Here is a 20,095-nt window from a genome sequence, read left to right as displayed (position 1 = left end):
GATATCTCCACCTGACTCATACCCCCAGCTGACACTCACTTCCCCAAAGCACATTAGATTTTATATCCCACTCTAAGAAGCTCAGAGGGAAACTGTCTCCCCTGAGATGAGACCACTGAAAATAGGGGAAGGGAAAGAAGTCTGTCCCAGGCCCCAAAGAAAGATGTCCACCAGCCAGGAGAGTCTTTGCCCCAGATCACCTCTCACCTATGCAGCTGGGCTGGGTGCCACTCCACGTCCCATCTGACTGGCAAAACCTCCGTGGGGAGCCCACCAGCACCAGAGGGGGCTGACAGGAGTAGGAGACAGACGACCTGTAGGAGAAGCCCCGGTCCTCTCTCCTCCCATGGGGCGGGATGCCAGGATCTCCGCAGAACACAGCTGGGAAGACAAAAGGAGAAAGGCAAGTTCAAGCTGCTTCCTATAACAGTCTGTACAACCCCCTACCCCCATTCCCAGGTTTGTTCTTTGTTCTGCTTTCCTCTGGATTCCTCTTGAGCTCTGGAATATGCTCACATCTACCTCAGTGCTGCTACGGCTCTTTTCCACTCTCAAAATGTTTATTAATAATCATCAAAATAATGGAGTAACATTACAGGAAGTTTAAAAAATTGAGAAAAAAAATACCATCTTATTCCAAAAGCTATTTTTCATTTTCATTTTCTTCTAGTCTTTGTTCAGTTGTGTGTAAACTTGTGCATGATTGCTAACTCAATGTCCATGTGCGTGTGAATATTCCTTTGCTCACTTAATATTATCACATAAACATTTTACATATTTTTGATATCATAATCACTTATTGGCTACATAATTTTGCAATGAGAGGTTGTACCATGATAACATTTTTTCATGACCTTTATTTTAGGCATTTTCTTTTATTACAGAGTTACATGTGGCTTCTCCTTTCACTTCTACTATTTTCTTAGGAGCATTTTCTAGGTTTGAGCATGTTCATACCTCTTGATGTGTACTGCCAAATTTATTTCCAAAGGGAGCCTGTTTGTACTACAGTGGGCAGTGTATGAGTGAGCCCATTTCATTCAGGTTATCTAACACCAGAAGTATCATTAAAAGTTGATAACGACTAAGGAAAAGTTCCCCAAGACATCGTACCAAGAATAAAGAACATCTTCTTTCTGCTGTTATGTTGTGCTTTGATGTGCAGTTGCAAAATAAAATGGAAGTGGATTTGGAGCCTATGCCCTGGAAGCTAGGAGCTGACAAATCAGAAGTCAATTAAAGACAGAGCTGACCAGAAGTTACCATACCCAGGAAGAGACAACTCAGAGAACGAGAAACACAAATGGTGGACAAGTAAAGAAGGATGAGCTCAGCCTTGCTAGTAAACAATGAGATGTCAGTTAAAACAATGAGTTATCTTTTTAAACTCCTCAGGCTGGAAAATATTTAGAAAGATTGGAAAAATCCTTGTTGATGATGCTGTGAGTTAAGAAATATTCTAATAAGCTACTGGTGGGAGTGTACATTGGAACACTTTCTAGAAGACAGTTTGACAACATGTGTCAAGAAGTACAGAGTGCCTGCTCTTTGAACTAGCATTCTCACTTCTAGGACTTTATCACAAGAGTAATGAAAGGCAATTTTAGAAATATTCATGGCAGAACTGCTTCTAACAAGACCGAACTGAGACAATCTAAAGTCATCACTAGTAGAAGAAGATGTAAGCAAGTTGTGGTCCCTTCAACAATGGAATTCTTTAAAGCTGTTAATGATGATGCGTGGATCGATTTGTACTGATACAGAAAGGTGTTGATGGGCCCAGGCTAAAATGTCAAGTTTTTAAACCACATATACAGCATGATCTGATATCATTTAAAGAGAATTGTATACATATTGCTACATATGCAAAAATGCCTAGTGATTAAGCATAATTAAAAGCTTAACTGTTCAAGTGACTTTTACTTCCTTCTTTGTATTTTCAGGTAGAGAACACATTTTTTTATGATGACTGTAGTTCGTTGTTAAAAAGCAAAATAGTGTTTCTCAAGGGGAAAATCATGGTTGCTGTGTTTAGAATCAGTCCTGAGACTTGCTCCCTTCCTCACAGTTCCCTGGTGGTGCGTGACAGTCTGAGGACTGCAGCATACGCCAAGTGCTGCCAACCCTGTTTTCCACTTTTGAACTCTGCCTCTAGTTTCTGCTGAAATTTCCCAGATTCAAACCAAACCACTTTTCACAAGTACCCAAATGGTGCCAAGAGTATGTTGATAGTTTTCTGTGGAATTAGAGAAATGCCAAGTAGAAAGAGAAAACAGCTCGTATTGCCTGCCCAAAGCCTGGGCACAGAGAAAACCCTCCAGGGCCCATCCATGGGTCATGACAAGGAAGTGACCCAGAACCTGCATCTCTGGGGAACCTCAGTGGAAGGAGCCCTGTAATGAGCTTGGGGCTCTTTTGGGCACAACTGGACCAGGTGGATTAGAAATAACTTTTTTTGTCAGAAAATCCTGGGTCCCTCAGAAGTCTTTTCTCTGCAGGGTGTTTTCCATGAAGATAGGGCCCATTCCAGCATCAGGCGCCTCAGATATTTGGACACTATCCCATCCAGTTAACAACCCTTGCGTTAAGATGATCCCCAGGTATCTCTGGCTTAATTTCTTTGCTCTATGGCTGTAGACAGTATCTGTAGCTACTAGGGCTCAATTAAGATGTTCTCATTTTTCTTCCTTTAAGCTTCCTTCCTCTTTTAACAGGGTCTTTGAAAAAGCTTCTTTGGGGAGGGGACTACCTATTCCAAGTCTTTTGGTGGCACAGCTCTGAGCAGGAAAAGGGAAGGAGTCATCAGATGGGATTTACCAAAGATCTTTGTTAGCAACTTACGGAAACATTGAGGCAGCTCCCCGGTCCAGGATCCGTTTCCCTCACAGGTGAGCACCGCAGGCAGGGAGAGCTGGTACCCCTCCAGACAGGCATAAGTCACACTTGAGCCCCACATGAAGTCAGACCCCACCACTTTGCCATTAGGGATGAGCTGAGGCGGCTTGCACATGATAGCTGGGGAAGACCAAAGCAGGCTGAGTTCTGGTGCTGTCCTGGGGAAACTAGACCCTGGTCATCAGCTCTGACATTGCTGACTACCCTGCACATGCCAGGAGTCCGGACTAAGCTGGAAGGACTAGAAACCACCTTGACATATTTTGGGGGCTCTCATCTAGTTGCATCTTACAACAGTCTCTCCAAATGTGAGTACTCAGCCCTACTTTGCACGGCTTTACCCCTTGATGTTCAAGGCACAGGTTTTATATTGGTACCTTTCAACCCTCTCCTTGCAGATATACCGAGGCCACTCCTCATGTGACATACCCCCTGATAAGATGTTAGGGCTCTGCTTGTGAACCCCCTCCTTTTTAGATGTTCACTTTTATCTTCTTTGGCCCTCCACCAGGGTCAAATACTCACCTCTGCAGACAGGTTTGGTACCATTCCAGGTTCGATCCTTGGTGCAGCTCAGCACAGACACCCTGTGTGACTCCATCAAGTAGCCAGGGACACACTGGTATGTCACAGTCTTGTTGTACCGGAAGTCACTGCCCAGCCGGAGGCCGTTGGCTGGAATCCCAGGGTCACCACAGTTTATGACTAGGAGAAGAGAGACACAGATTATTCACTTCCTGCTCAGACTCCATTTAACCTCAACATTCCAATACTATCCCTATCACTCCCTTCATAAGTCCGAGAAGGAAAACTGTCATATCAGGGGTGCCTTGTTTCCTCATGGATTCCCAGTTGAGCTTTGCCCATCCTCAAGTCTGTTTGGCCAAATCTCCCAGGATTGGCCCTCCCACATCCCACTACCCTTGCCTGCACCAGGCTTTATGCACCCCAGCAACTTGGGATATGAAGACCATCCTTAACCAAAACATGCCCCTCTAAGAGGACTTTTAGATGAGTTAATTCCTAAATGAGGCTGGGATCCAGAGAGGGAGGGTTTTCAGGTTGAAGAGCCTAAGATGTAGTAATGGACCACATAAGACAATTTAGTTGCCAAAAGGGATGCACTGTATCACCTCCTCTTCTGCCTAGGAAGCCTCTGTAAGCCGATCAGCCTGGAAGCAGCGTCTTAAGATCTATGCAGTAGTCAAACCCATGTTATGGAATCAGTTGAGAGTAAGATTTGGCAAGCTTTGCCCTCAGAACAAAGGTGACCTAGACATGGGATTTCAGATGGAGCCTGAAATCACAGACTGGGGCTTTGAAAGGGAGACGCTGTCAGATTCCTTCACCTTATCATTTCTTCCCATCTGGGCCCTACAGTGACTTGCTTCCAAGGAACAGGGCCTGAGACTGCCCTTGAGAGTAGCAACGAAAAGGAGCTGTGAGGCTACACCACGCTCGGGAGCCAGGCCAGGGTGAAGATAGGTCCAAAGGAGAGAAGAAACTAACAAAGATGGTGGATGGTGACAGCTTTAAAGTGAAAGAGAATCAGACTGAACCCAAGGATTTGCCCTAACAAGAGAAAAGGAAAGCCCAAGGAAATGGCTAGAGCCTGAGAAATGGTGAATATATGTTCTCAACCCCTCTGAACCTCAGTTATCTCATACTGAAAGTGGGGCTAATAGTAGCAACTTCATGTGGTTGGAGTGAGAATCAAATGAGATGGTGCATACAAAACAAAGCACTTTGCTTGATGGCTGTTACACAGGATAAGCTCAATAATTAGAGGCTATTGATAAGATTATCACTCAAGGTCAAGTCTCGTGGCTCCAGCCAGCCTCCCCACTCTCCACGGACATCCTTCTTCTTCTGCAAGGGCAAACCTTGACCACCATTGTCATGGAGCTCAGAGGACCTGGGCTCTCACCTGTGCACTCTGGGTCACTGCCCGTCCAGGTGCCGTTGACCGAGCAGTGTCGGCTGAGCAGGCCTGTGGCATAGTAGCCTTCCCGGCACTCATAGACGATAGAGCTGGAGAAAACCAGGCCATCACTGAACACGACTTGGGCATTGCTTGGAGTCCCAGGGTTCCCACAAGAGATCACTAGGAAGCCAAAAGGGCACATTATTCACAAGAACAATGACAGCATCTTCTGGGGGATTGTGCACTGCTCACAGTGGAAACCATGTGTCATGTGGGCCGGGTGGATGGAAACGCCTCTCATGCCACTTTCATGACCCATCACCTCGCCCCCAGAAGGGAAGGAGAGATCTGTAAGAATTTTTTTTTAATTCCTAAAAAATAAAGATTCCGTCTCTTTTCTTATCATATTCAAATTTTTGAATAATTCCTTAATAGCACCAAATGTCCAATCACTGTTTAAATTTCCTCAGTTGTCTCATGTATCTGTTTTACACCTGATTTCTTTGAATCAGGATCCAGAGAAGGATCACACATGACGTTTGGTTGGCTCTTCTCTAAGTCTCAATGAATCCAGTGATTAGCCCTCCCTCCCCTGTAATTTATTTGTTATAGAAAGCAGAACATTTGTTCTGTAGAATTTCCCACTTTCTGGATTTAGCTAACTTGATCAGTGGGGTATTGTTTAACATGCTTCTCTGTTCCCTGTAGTTTCTGTAATCAGGATCTACTTTTTGGCAAGGATAGTTCAAGGTGGTTGTGTGTCTTCTTTATTACATCACATTAGGAGACACGTAATGTTTCCTTCTTCATGGTGTTGAGATTGATCATTGGGTTTGCCCACCTAATCCACCATTATAAAGTTCCCATTAGTTTTTCACTTAATGGTTTTAGCAGCAATTGATTAACTAGATCCATTATTTAATTAGGGGTGGCAAATGGTGATATTCTAACTCTATCATTCCATCTGCATTACTTGGTGTTCTTTAATAAAGAACTTTCCCTCATCAAATATTTGCTTACCCTGAAGTACAGATCATACAGGAAGGTGAGATAATGATTGATTCTTTTTTTTTTTTTTTTTAATCAGGTGTCAGAAAAATGAACTGGTCCTCTAGCAATCTCTAAAGGTGACTGATGAACTTGTGTAAGAACAATTATGAACTCATGGATTTAAACTTATTTACTGTGTTTCCATCCATTGCCATTATTATTCTTATTGATGTTTAAATTTTCCTATCTCTGGCTAGTGGGAGCCTCTTGAAACTGCTTCTGAGTTTGTTTGACATGATCCCAGCTGTTTTTGGTAGCTTCCTTGCTTTCTGGAGTGACAAGATGTGCCATTTTCATCTTGTACATTTCCTGCCCCAGACCTGGAATTAGCCATTTCTCCAAAGAGCTCTGGTTCCTTTTAATGGGGAATGGATTTAGAGACTACAGTCTAGGACCTGCAGTTATTTATTGCTACTGAGCTGGTCATTGATTCTAGACTTCTACAGTGGACAGATGAAGAAACTGACTTTTTAAAACTGAAAATACATTATGAGATTATACCAATATTACGAAATCAAATGTAGGATTAAGGGTTTTTCCCTAACTTCTTTATCTTTACATTATATTGATTTATGTTGAAAGTCTTGGATCTTAATGACATTAATTAATTTTGGATAATTAATTTATATTAATTAATGGATAATTTATCCATATAAATTATGGTATTATATATGTAATTGTTTCAGAACTGTGCTACCAATGTTATTTCTAATAATATGATTGCTAAAAAACAATTTAAGATTTCTTTGCAGTTCTCTTGATACTTAGGAGATATACCATATTCAAATTACTGTGTTTAAAATTAGTTGAAATAATTCTCTGGGTTGTTAAAGCACCAACCTGGTACATAATTAGGTTCATTATTTTCCATTTTGCTTTTGATGTTTAGAGATTGCTTGGTTTTTCACCTTTGATTTAATTTTGTTTTGTAACTATATAAAATAATTTACATGGTCTCAAAGACATACTACAAATTGATTCCTGTATAATTAACACAACAGCTAGGCCCTGACATCTGTTCATTTGACTGACATTTTGCTGCCTAAGTGCCGGGGAAATGATGATGACCAAGTCATGTCCCTTGGCTTTGAGGAGCCCAGTTTATCCTAAGCGCCCAAGAGACCTACCTCTAATTAGATGAATTAAAACAGGACATAGTAAGTGTTATGTTTTAAGGAATAAAAGCATGAAGAAGGGAGCAGCTTACTGTGGCTGGAGATGAGAGGGACTCCTTCAGAGAAGAGGTATAATTTGAGTAGAGCCTTGAAGGATGAATAGGATTGTTCAAGGGAAGTCATGAGGACCTATGATTCACTTTCAGATCCAAACCCTTAACCACCCACCTTCCATCCCTCGATTATTCCCGACACGTTGACTGACTTCATCCTGGGATCTGAGTTGACATAAAGGGGGACCTGGGTCACAGTGGATATTTGGGAATATTCTAAATTCTCCCCTTGCCAGTATACCATCTGCCACTACCACAAAGCTCTCTTGCTATGCCTACAAAATTCTACAGAAGCTAACTTTGCAAATATCACCCCCAGCAAAGGCAGAACTCTGGGCCGCAAGTGGAAGAGGGCACTGATCTCATTTTGTCCTATCGTACGTAGGTGTCCCCAGATCACAGGCCTGAACATCTCTGCTTGCTCTGAAAGACTGCTCCACAATCTGAATTTCAAGCATCCTGCCATTATCTCTTTAGCCAACTCATTCTGGGGTTCGGTCTCTAGTGATTTTTGATCCTACTGGGACTTACAATCCATTAATCTTACCAACTGCCTCTTACTCCACTCATAAACCTGATCTTTCCTTGGCCAGCTTAGATTCCAAGCCCCACCATAAATCTCTGCCTTACATAATCCACATCTCCCTTGCCACTTTCCACCAATGTCTTAGCTGCCTAATAAAAGCTCAACCCTAAAACCAACACTTCACCTCTTCTTTGCCTGTACTTAAGTAGCAAAATGTGACCAAACAAAAACACAGAATGATGCTGACTATTCTCGCTTTAAATTAAAGACCTTTTCCCTTAAGTGAGCCCTCAGTACTGCCTGGAAATTACACATTTCCCTGTTCCATTCACACTTCTACCTTGCTAGATGATGATTTCAAATCTTCTCCTTTCCCTTCCAACATCTTCTCACTCAACCTTACTCTGTTAAAGTTGTTAAAGTTTAACGACTTTAAACTTTAAACTTTTAAGCTGTTAAAGCAGCTTCCTAATTAGGAGGTTGCTATGCAGGCTGTATTTTAGAGACAGAGATTTGGGGAGCAGCTGCAAAAAGCTGAACTGTGAGGAGACGGTTTTGTAAAATGTTTTCTTCCTTCAGAAATTTAGAAATGTGAGGAGAAATACAATTCTCCCACTGGAGCTACTTCAGAAAACATTATTAAGGACCTATATTATTTTTAAATGGTTTTAAAAATTGGATTTGGATTTCCGTTTGCACTTTGGATGTTTGCTAATCCAGGCTCTCCCCTTAAAATGTAAGCTCTGGCAGGACAAAGATGTGTCTGTCTTGGTCACTGCTGTGTCCCCAGCAATTTTCACTGTACTGGGCACATAGTCGTTCCGTGAAACTATATGGGAAATGAAAGAATTAGTGGGATAAATTCTCTGCATGTGTTTTTTTCCTGGTTCTTCCCTTCTGGTTTCTACTCTTCTGAGACAAGGGTGGGGAATATATTTGTCTTTGGATGACTACTGAAAATGAACATGAACACTCTGTTTACGTCCACCATCTGCTATGCTAAAGGGTGTGAATGGGGCCACGTGTTTTACCTAGGACTGTGAGGACAGGTGCTTTTGGAGTTAGAAAAAAGGGGAGAAGCACTGGGTGTAGGCAAAGGGGAAGAGCAGAATGCGTCACATACGTTACCTCCACACTCAGGCTGCGAGCCGCTCCAGGAGCCGTTGGCTTGACAGGTTCGCTCTGATGCTCCCCGGAGTGTGTAGCCAGCTTCACAGCTGAAGCGTATCAGACCACCGGGAGCAAAGCTGTCCCCCAAACGGATGCCATGGGCTGGGATCCCAGGGTCACCACAATTTCCCACGCTGGTTCCTGTGGACCAGAACCAAACAAACCCCATTGTTTTTAGCATGGAAGGAAAGGGGGTTGGAGGGATGGAAGAGAGAAAGAGTAGCTAAGGGTAAGCAGTGGGCTTCCCAAATCAGGGGGCTGAAACCATGTGCCTAGCCTAAGTTACGTGGGCAAGCTCTCGCCTCACTACATGGTATCTAAGAACACAAAGGTCTGAAGTCAGGGGGAAGTCCTTGGGAACCACACAACAAAGGGAAATAGGAAAGCAGAGGGAAGGTTCTGTGGTGGAAATCACACCTCCATCTTTGGCCTGTGCCAGTCTGGAATTTCAGTGATCTAGGCTGTCTACATCATCTCTTTCCTCCTTTTGCCTCTTATCTGCCCCCCAAATCTGCTGACTCCACATTGCCCTCTCCATTACTAATGTCATCATCTTACTCTAGATGCTAAACATTCTCTTGCCTGAAATACTGCAAGAGCCTCCTAACTGGTGTCCCTTCCTCTTAAATTCTCCCTCTAATTAATCTTCTATCTTATTCTCAAATCTCAAAAGTGAACAACCAACAACCATCTGATCTTGTTTCTTTCCTTCTGAAACATCTCCACCGGCTTCCCAATGCCTACAGGATAAAGTCCAAACTCCTTAGTATAGCTTCATCTTCTCAACAGCCCAGCTTGAATCTTGATCCTGGGCCTTTAACTGAGGAGCCCCGATTCATAAATTGCTCAATACGTGTGAGCTCTAGATTAAATATCTTAGATCCTCTTGTTTTATTCTTGCTTTACTCTCTGCCTCTTGCTACATTCCTGCAATTATCTGGCTTCTGAGATTGTACAAATCCACCCAGGGGAGTGCTAAGCATACAGTAGAGAAAGGAAGGTAAAAAGCAGGAGACAAAGCCACAAGATCTAGAGCTTTTGGGAGCTAGCACATTTCAGAATACAGAGATGTGCAGAAAACATCAGTCTAGGCCATAGTAAGCATGAAGAAGCAGAGGAAGCTTAAGGAATAAATAGCAACTGCATGAGGAGATAAAGTTTCAAACTGCTGTGGAATCTATCTTTTCATGAGCCCTCAAGTATGAACATCAAATAGTAACATCTTAGAGACCACATTTAGTTTGCTGGAGTCAGCAATATTTTTTAATGCATTTTTAAAATTGTGAACTTTAACATGTATATTTAACAGTGATAACTTTCAAAGTACGATTTAACAAGTAGTTAGAAAGCAAATTTCAAAGAATGTCATGGGTCACAGTTCCACTACTTCAGCTATTTCCATTATTGTAAAATATAACATACATACAGGAAGGTGTTAACTTTTGATGTACAGCTAACAAGAAATTATATAGGTAATTTCAAAAATTGTTATGGGTTACAGTTCCAGAGCTTCAGTTCTTTCCTTATTATGAAATATAGAGTATATACAGAAAAGCTGAAGACTTTCAAAGCACAATTCAAGAAGTAGCTATAGAACAAATTTCAAAGGATGTTATAGGTTACAGCTCCACCATGTCATTTACCTCCCTCCAGCTATTCCAACACCCCAGCATCTAAAAAAACATATATATTTATATAAAGTTTCAGTATTCACAAACCACTGTTAAATCTTATCTTGTTTGTTGCTACCCTTTCCTCTCACTTAATCTTTCTCCATCTCCAGGGGTTATCTTTTAGGCAGTGACAACCCTAACTTGTTCATATTGAAAGGGAGTATCGACAGTATGTGGAAGGCGGCTGCATCTGATTGTTGTTATCAAAGAGGCTGTTGCCTCTGGGTTTTAGGACTTGTCTGGCATAGCAACACTTTGGTGTTTTATCTGAGAGATAAAACTTAGTGAGTGAATCTTTTATAGAATCTCAGGAAGGGACCTAGGTATTTGGGGACTACTTTTGGTAAGTGCACAGCATACAGTGGCCATTTGGGATGTCTAGCTGGAGCTTGCATAAGAGAAACCTCCAGGAGAGCCTCTTGACTCCATTTGGGATCTCTCAGCCACTGTACCCTCAGCTTGTTAGCTTTCATTTTACCCCCTTTTGGTCAAGTAGGCATTTTCAATCCCTCGCTGCCAGGGCCAGGCTCATTACTGGGAGTCATGTCTCATGTTGCCAGGGAGATTTATTCCCCTGGGAGTCATGTCACTTTTGGGGGGTGGGGCAGGGAGGTTAATGAATTGATTTGCTGCGTTGGGCTTAGAGAGAGAAAGGCCACATCTGAGCCACAAAAGAGGTTTGCTGGAGCTGCCTCCTAGGCATTATTATAGGAAAGCTCAGCCTCCTATTTACAGCCCTAAGGTTCAAAAGAGCAAGTCTCAAGTTGAGGGCCTGATTTTTTAAGTAGCGGGTTCCTAATTTCACTTAATATATATTATATCTCAAGCAAAACAGTTTCTTACATTATCTTCACTTAGTTGTACAATCATCGTCACTCTCAACTTTAAACAATTATCATAACATAAAACATCCCAGAGCTCTTATCAGCTGCTAATTATTCATCCCTACTACTAGTGTAGTGTTGGTAAGATATTTCTATTAAATATAGTCTATAATATGTAATGGGTAGTTTTTCCATATACCACTCGGTTGTTAACCCTCTGCACCAGTGTTACACCTTATAAGTATATCATGCTAACACTTATTTAGGTTTGTGGTGCTACTCTGTGGGTTACATGCCTTTAAACAAACATTTACAAGTGTTCTCCTTCAATGCGTCACTGATACTTATTGATCCAGTTTGTTAACGCTGCCATCATGCAAAATACCAGAAATGGATTGGTTTTATAAAGGGGGTTTATTTGGTTGCAAATTTACAGTCTGAAGGCCATGAAAATGTCCAAATTAAGGCATCAACACAAGTATACCTTCACTGAAGGAAGGCCAATGGCGTGCAGGAAAGCTCTGTTAGCAGGGAAGGCACGTGGCTGGCGTCTGCTTGCTCCCAGGTTCTGTTTCAAAATGGCATTCTCCAAAATGTCAGCATGAGCTTTCAACAGCTGTCTTCAAAATGTGTCTCTCAGCTGCAGCTGAGCTCCTTCTGTCTGAGCTCTTATAGGGTTCAGGTAAACTAATGAAGACCCATGTTGAATGGGTGGGGCCACACCTCCATGGAAATAATCTAATCAAAGGTATTACCCACAGTTGGGTGGGTCACATCTCCATGGAAACAACCCAGTCCAAAGATTCCAACTTAAAACACTAATAAGTCTGCTCCCACAAGATTGTATTAAAGAACATGGTGTTTTGGGGGACATAATACATCCAAACTGGCACATTCCACCCCCTGGACCCCAAAATGACATGATCTTTTCATACACAAAGTACATTCATCCCATCACAATATCACAAAAACTTAAATCATTTCAGTATCAATAGGTAAGTACAAGATCTTACCAAAATCAGTTACATGTGTGGACTTGTCCTAAAGCAAAATTCCCCTCTGGCTGTGGACCTGTGAAACTCAGAACAAGTTATCTGCTTCCAGTATACAAAGGAGGGACAGTCACAGGATAAATGTCCTCATTGTCATAAGGAGAAACTGAAAGGAAAACAGGGTTAAGAGGACTGTGCCTGTTTGAATGTATTATGTCCTCCAGAAAAAGCCATATTCTTTGATGCAGTCTTGTGGAGCAGACATTTTAGTGCTGATTAGATTGGAATTCTTTGAGTGTTTCCATGGAGATGTGCCCTACCCAACTGTAGGTGATAACGCTGATGAGATATTTCCATGGAGGCGTGGCTCCACCCATTCAGGGTGGGCCTTGATCAGTGGAGCTATATATAAATGAGCTGACAGGCAGAGGGAACTCAGTGCAGCTGAGAGTGGACTTTTGAAGAGGAGCTACAGTCAAGAGGGACACTTTGAAGAAAGTATAGGAGCTGCAGATGAGAGACAGTTTGAAGATGGCCGTTGAAAGCAGACTCTTGCTCCGGAGAAGCTAAGAGAGGACAAATATCCCAAGTGCAACTAAGAGTGACATTTTTGAGGAACTGCAGCCTAGAGAGTAACGTCCTGGGAGAAAGCCATTTTGAAACCAGAACTTTGGAGCAGATGCCAGCCATGTGCCTTCCCAGCTAACAGAGGTTTTCTGGACACCATTGGTCATCCTCCAGTGAAGGTACCCGATTACTGATGTGTTACCTTGGACGTTTTGTGGCCTTAAGACTGTAACTGTGTAGTGAAATAAACCCCCATTTTATAAAAGCCTATCCATCTCTGGTATTTTGCATTCCGCAGCATTAGCAAACTAGAACAAGGACCAAAACAGTTTCTCAAACCCACAGGGCAAACTCCTTTAGACTACAAAGTCTGAGAGTCATTTGTAGAATGACATTACCCTTGGGGTTTGAGAGAGCAGGAGCCGAACCCTTTCCAAAGGCTTACGCAGCAGCCCTTCCCTCTCCAAACCCTGGGGTGAGAGCTCCAACATATCCATGCATTGAGGAGACCACCTTCTTCTTGGCCCCACCCTCCTAAAACATTGGGATGCCACCTGGACTCTGTTTCTCTGGGGCAAAGGCTCTCCCCTCTCCAAACAGTGGGGTGGTAGTGAGGTTCTCCCCAGTCCCTGGGGAATGTGCTCCACCCTCTCTGAGGCCTAGGGTGGCAGCACTCTTCCTGAACATCGAGGCGGAAGGCCCACCCTCTGCCTCTGGAGCAAGCTCACCCTTTCCACCTTCATGGGTTGTTCCACTTTCCCTGCCCGAGATCTCTTGACTCCAGACCTTGACTTCCATGATTCTGTCCTTGAAGAAATTTTTCCTTCAATTTGTTCCTTCTCTGTTCCCTCCAGTCCAGGCTGGCAGTGGTTCCGTCTATACAGATGTTGCAAAAATTCTGTAGATTTGGCATAATATCTAATATCGTCAAGATATTAGAACTTTCCACAAATATTTTCTGGATAACTCAATCTCCAATCCTGGCTTGTACTAAAATGGTGGTAGGGTTCCATGTTTGGTTAAATACTCATGTGGGGCTGTAGCCTCTGAGGTCTCATTTTCTGGAAGCCCAGAATTTTTCAAACTATCAGTTTCCGGTTTCTTTGTACCCAAGTGTTCATTTCTCAGCTTATCTCTGTCCTGTCACATTTTACTACAAGCTGTAAGAAGTCAGGGTACATCCTCCACAGGTAGTCTGCAGATCTCTTCAGCTAAGTATCCCAGCTCATCGCTTTCAAATTCTGCCTTCCATCTGAAACTAGGAAACAATTTTGCCAAATTCTCTGCCACTTTAAAACAAGGATCATGTTTCTTCCGGTCTGCAACAATACATTCATCATTTCTGCTCAAGGCCTCATCAGAAGTATCTTTAGAGTCCATATTTCCACAGTTTCTTCAAAGCAATTTAGGCCTTTTCTATCAAGCTCCTCACAATTCTTCCAGAATCTTCCCCTTATCCGTTTAAAAAGCAATCCCAACATGTTTGGTATTTGCAAGCTCAGCAGCACCCCACTTCTCTGGTACCAAAATCTGTTCTGGTTTGCTAAAGCTGCTATTATGCAAAATACCAGATATGGATTGGCTTTTATAAAGGTAGTTTATTTAGTTACAAATTTACAGTCTGAAGGCCATGAAAATGTCCAAATTACAACACAAGTATACTTTCACTGAAGGAAGGCCAGTGGCATCCATAGAACCTTTTTAACGAATCATAGTCACACCTGACCATCCCCATACCACTAAGTTCACCCTCATTATCATATCTGTACATATTAGATTATCACTCCTCCTTTACTAGCTTCCATCTATCTCTAGGTCCCCTGTATTCCACATTATAAGACACTTATTTTATGTTTTTCATGGAATTCACATTAGTGGTAACATACAATTTCTCTCCTTTTGTTTCTGGCTTATTTCACTCAGAATTATATCTTCAAGGTTTATCCATGTTGTCATATGTTTTACAACCTCGTTCCTTCTTACTGCTACGTAGTATTCCATCGTACGTATACAATACATTTTGTTTATCTACTCATCTATCAAAGGACATTTGGATTGTTTCTATCTCTTGGCAATTGTGAACAAAATGCTGCTGTGAACATCAGTGTGCAAATATCTGTTAATCTCACTGCTTTCAGATCATCTGGGTGTATACCGAGAAGCGAAATTGTTGGATTGTAGGGTAACTCAATATCTAGTTTTCTGAGGAACCGCCAAACTGTCTTCCACAGTGGCTGTACCATTATACAGTACCACTAGCAATGAATAAGTGTTCCAATTTCTCCACATCCTCTCCAGCATTTGTAGTTTCCTGTTTGTTTAATGGTGGCCATTCTTTTTTTTTTTTTGGTGTGAGATGATATCTCATTGTGGTCTTGATTTGCATTTCCCTAACAGCTAGTGAAGATGAACATTGTTTCATGTGTGTTTTCTTTTTTAGCTATTTGCATTTCCTCTTCAGAGAAATATCTTTTCACAGCTTTTGCCTATTTTATAATTGGACTGTTGGTACTATTGTCATTGAGTTGTAGGATTTCCTCGTATATGTAAATATCAGTCTCTTGTCAGATACATGGTTTCCAAATATTTTCTCCCATTGCACTGATGGCTTCTTCACCTTTCTGACAAATTCCTTTGAGGTACAGAAGCTTTTGATTTTGAGGAGTTCCCACTTACCTATTTTTTCTTTTTTTGCTTGTGCTTTGGGTGTAAGGTCTAAGAAGTGATGTCCTAATACTAGATCTTGAATATGTTTCCCTATATTATCTTCTACGAGCTTTATGGTACTCTTATATTGAGGTCTTTGATCCACTGTGAGGTAATTTTTGTATAAGGTGTGAGGCAGCGGTCCTCTTTCATTCTTTTGGCTATGGATGTCTGATTCTCCCAGCCCCATTTATTGAAGAGACTATTCTGTCCCAGTTCAGTGGCCTTATCAAAAGTCAGTTGACCCATAGATCTGGGGGTCTGTTTCCAAATTCTCAATTTGATTCCAGTGATCAATATGTCTATCTTTATGCCAATACCATGCTATTTTGACTACTGTGGCTTTATAGCAGGCTTCAAAGTCAGGAAGTTAAGTCCTCCCATTTCATTTTCTTTTTTTAGAATGTTTTTAGCAATTTGAGGCCCCTTTCCCTTCCAAATAAATTTGACAACTAGCTTTTCCAAGTCTGCAAAGTAGGTTGTTGGAATTTTGATTGGAATTGCATTGAATCTGTAGATCAGTTTGGGTAGGACTGACATTTTAACAACATTTAGCCTTCCTATCCATGAACATGGAATATCTTTCCATCTCTTTAAGTCAAGTTACGTAATTTTTTGTGTAGAGGTCTTTTACATCCTTGGTTAAGTTTATTCCTAGGTACTTAATTTTTTTAGTTGCTATTGTGAATGGAATCTTTTTCTTGAATGTCGCTTCAGTTAGGTCATTTCTAGTATATAGGAACATTACTAACTTATGTACATTAATCGTATGTCCTGCCACTTTGCTGAATTTGTTTATTAGCTCAAGTAGATGTGTCATCAATTTCCCAGGGTTTTCCGTATCATCTGCAAATAATGAGTTTTGCTTCTTCCCTTCCAATTTGGATGCCTTTTATTTCTTTTTCTTGCCAAATTGCTCTGGCTAGAACCTCTAGCACAATGTTGAATAACAGTGGTGGTAGTGCTCATCCTTGTCTTGCTCCTGATCTTAGAGGGAAGGCTTTCAGTCTCTCACCGTTGAGTACTAGGATGTCTGTGGGTTTTCATATATACCCTTTATCATATTGAAGAGGTTTCCTTCAATTCCTACCTTTTGAAGTCTGCTTATCAAAAAAGGATGCTGAATTTTGTTGAATGCTTTTTCAGCATCTATTGAGATGATCATTTGGTTTTTCCCTTTTGATTTGTTAATGCTTTGTATTACATTGATTTTCTTATGTTGAACCACCCTTGCATGCCTGGATGAACCCCACTTGGTCACGGTGTATGGTTTTTTTAATGTGTCTTTGGATTCAATTTGCAAGTATTTTGTTGAGAATTTTTGCATCTATATCCGTTAGGGAGCTTGCCCTGTAGTTTTCCATTCTTGTAGCATATTTATCTGGTTTTGGTGTTAGAGTGATGTTGGCTTCATAAAATGAGTTAGGTAGTGTTCCATTTTCTTCAATTTTTTGAAAGAGTTTGAGTAGGAATGTTGTCAGTTCTTTTTGGAAAGTTTGGTAAAATTCCCCTGTGAAGCCATCTGGCCCTGGGCTTTTATTTATAGGAAGCTTTTTGATGACTGAATGGATCTCTTTACTTGTGATTGGTTTGTTGAGGTCTTCTATTTCTTCTCTGGTCAGTCTAGGTTGTTCATATGCTTCCAAAAACTACCCATTTCCTCTAAATTGTCTAGTTTTTTTGGCATACAGTTGTTCATAACACCCTCATGATTTTTTTTATTTCTTCAGAATCAGCAGTAATGCCCCCCCCATTTATTATTTTGTTTATTTGGATCTTCTCTGTTTTTGACTTTGCCAGTCTAGTGAAGGGTTTGTCAATCTTGCTGATCTCAAAGAACCAACTGTTGGTTTTATTTATTCTATTGTTTTTTGTTTTTTTTTTTGTTCTCCATATCCTTTGTTTCTGCTTTAATCCTTGTTATTTCTTTTCTTCTACTTGCTTTAGGATTAGTTTTCTGATCATTCTCTAGCTTCTTCAGTTGTTCCATTAGGTCATTGATTTTAGCTCTTTCTTCTTTTTTAACATATGCCTTCAGAGCTATAAATTTCCCCATCAACACTGCCTTTTCTGCATCCCATAAGTTTTGAGATGTTGTGTTCTCACTTTCATCAGTCTCTAGATATTGAGCAATTTCTCTTGCAATTTCTTCTTTGACCCACTGATTATTTAGGGGTGCTTTGTCTGTCCTCCAGATATTTGTGAATGTTCTAGATCTTTGATTTTTATTGACTTCTAGTTGCATTCCATTGTAGACAGATGAAATGCTTTGAATAATTTCAATCTTTTTAGATTTATTGAGGCCTGTTTTATGCCCCAGCATATGATCTACCCTGGAGAAAGTTCCATGAGCACTAGAGAAGAATGTATACCCTGGAAATTTGGGATGTAATGCTCTATATATGTCTGTTAAGTCCAATTCATTTATCACATTGTTTAGGTGCTCAGTTTCCTCATTGGTCCTCTGTCTGGTTGATCTACCTATGGAAGAGACTGGTGTATTGAAGTCTCCCATGATTATTGTGGAAACATCTATTGCTTCCTTCAGTTTTGCCAAGGTTTGCCTCAAGTGCTTTGGAGCACCTTGATTGGGTGCATAAACATTTATGATTGCTGTTTTTTACTTGGTGAATTGTTTCTTTTCTTAGTATATAGTGTCCTTCTTTGCCTCTTATGACATCCTTGCATTTAAAGTCTATTTTATCTGAAATCAGTATTGTTACTTCTGCTTTTGACTGTAGCTTGCATGGAACATTTTTTCCATCCTTTCACTTTTAATCTCTATGTGTCACTGGCTCTAAGACAAGTCTCTTCTAAACAGCACATTGATGGTTCATATTTTTTAATTCATTCTGGCAATCTATAACTTTTAAGTGGAGAGTTTAATCCATTTACATTCAGTGTTATTACTGTGAAGGCAGTTCTTGAATTTGCCATCTTGTTTGGTTTTTAGTTGTTAGATCTGTTTTTTCCCCCTCTATCTTTATTTCCTTTAAGTTACCCTTACTATTACTCTTCAGTTCTGTGCTCTTCTCCAGGCCTCTCTCCTGTCTTTTTGTCTCAGCCAATAGAGCTTCCTTTAATACTTCTTGCAGGGCAGATCTCTTTTAACAAATTTTCTCAGCATTTGTTTGTCTGTGAAAATTTAAAGCTCTTCCTCAATTTTGAAGGAGAGCTTTGCTGAATAAAGAATTCTTGGCTGGCAATTTTTCTCTTTCAGAATTTTAAATATGTCATACCGCTGCTTTGTCACCTCCATGGTACTCAATGAATAGTCAGTACATAGTTTTATGTTGTTTACCTTGTATGTGGTGAATTGCTTCTCTCTTGCTGCTTTCAGAACTTTCTCCTTCTCTTCAGCATTTGATAATCTGATGAGGATATGTCTTGGAGTGGGTTTATTTGGATTTATTCTATTTGGAGTTTGTTGGGCATCTATGATTTGTGTATTTGTCATTTAGAAGGGTTGGGAAGTTTTCCCCAACAATGCCTTTGAATACTCTTCCTAGCCCTTTACTCTTCACCTTTGGGAACACCAATGATTCTTATATTTGTGCACTTCATGTTGTCCATAATTTTCTGGAGAACTGTTTCAAAATTTTTGACTTTTTTCACAATTCATTCTTTTGTACTTTCGCATTCCATCACCCTGTCTTTGAGTTCACGAGCTCTTTCATCTGCTTCTTCAAATTTGCTGTTCTGTGTGTCAAGAATATTTTTAATTTTATTAACAGTATCTTTTATTTCCATAAGATCCATTATTTTTTCATTTACTCTTGCAAATTCTTCTTTATGCTCTTCTAGGGTTGTCTTGATGTCTTTTACATCCTTAGCCATGACATTGATGTCTGTGCATACTTCTTTGATTAGTTGCTCCAAATTCTGTGTCTCCTCTGGCTTTTTAATTTGGATATTTGGGTTTTCCACATCTTCTGGTTTCTTCATATGCTTTATAATTTTCAGTTGTTTTTGGCCTCTTGGCATTTGCTTATCTTGATAGGGTTCTTTTAGTATATGCAGGATTATTTGAACATTTACCTGTAATTTGGCAGAGCTACAGCTTGGTGGAGTGCCCTTTCCCTGTCCTACCAGCAAATGGCACTCTTCAGCCACCTCTTACCCTCAAGCCAATTCTCCCCCAACTTCATGTATGCACTAACTGGGGGTCCAAACCATGTGGAAATCCAATCAGTGCACCAATTTTCTGTGTGCACTGGGAACTGCCAGCTCTTTGGGTGGGGGGTGTGCCCTATGCAGTTTGGCAGGGAGGCCACTCCAGGGCCCAGTCATCCCGGCCATTCCCAGGGATGTGGGTGGAGTAGTCTGGGGCTGCAGAGCTGTGTGTCTCACCTCCCAGCTCAAATGCCCCACAGTCCCTGTCTCCCAAGCACCTGTGAGTCCCTGGGATTGGGAGAGGTCTCTTGCTTCTATGTGGTGCCCTTGCTTCTAGGCTGTGCACACCGTGGGCTTCCATGGAGGAAGAGTGGATGCTGTCACAAGTCCACCAAATCCTGAATTCCTCAAGGGAGTTCTCGGCCAT

The 20,095-nt window shown here is 41.2% G+C and overlaps 1 protein-coding gene across 4 annotated transcripts in view; it reads right to left on the bottom strand.

Annotated features, from left to right (window-relative positions):
* The window catches only part of CSMD2 (CUB and Sushi multiple domains 2), a 646,653-nt gene that overhangs the window by 30,323 nt on the left and 596,235 nt on the right, over positions 1-20,095 (bottom strand). For all 4 annotated transcript variants that reach the window (XM_037827786.1, XM_037827788.1, XM_037827789.1 and 1 more), the window contains 5 exons: positions 8,752-8,934; positions 4,823-4,999; positions 3,421-3,600; positions 2,842-3,015; positions 208-381 (listed from right to left, as the gene is read on the bottom strand). In XM_037827786.1, the coding sequence (XP_037683714.1) occupies positions 208-381; positions 2,842-3,015; positions 3,421-3,600; positions 4,823-4,999; positions 8,752-8,934 (888 nt within the window). The remainder of the gene's footprint in view (positions 1-207; positions 382-2,841; positions 3,016-3,420; positions 3,601-4,822; positions 5,000-8,751; positions 8,935-20,095) is intronic.

The sequence above is a fragment of the Choloepus didactylus genome, chromosome 2 (assembly GCF_015220235.1).
Source record: "Choloepus didactylus isolate mChoDid1 chromosome 2, mChoDid1.pri, whole genome shotgun sequence".
Taxonomy (NCBI): Eukaryota; Metazoa; Chordata; class Mammalia; order Pilosa; family Megalonychidae; genus Choloepus; species Choloepus didactylus.
Note: the sequence above shows the minus strand (reverse complement) of the source record. Positions and strands in the feature narration are given on the sequence as shown.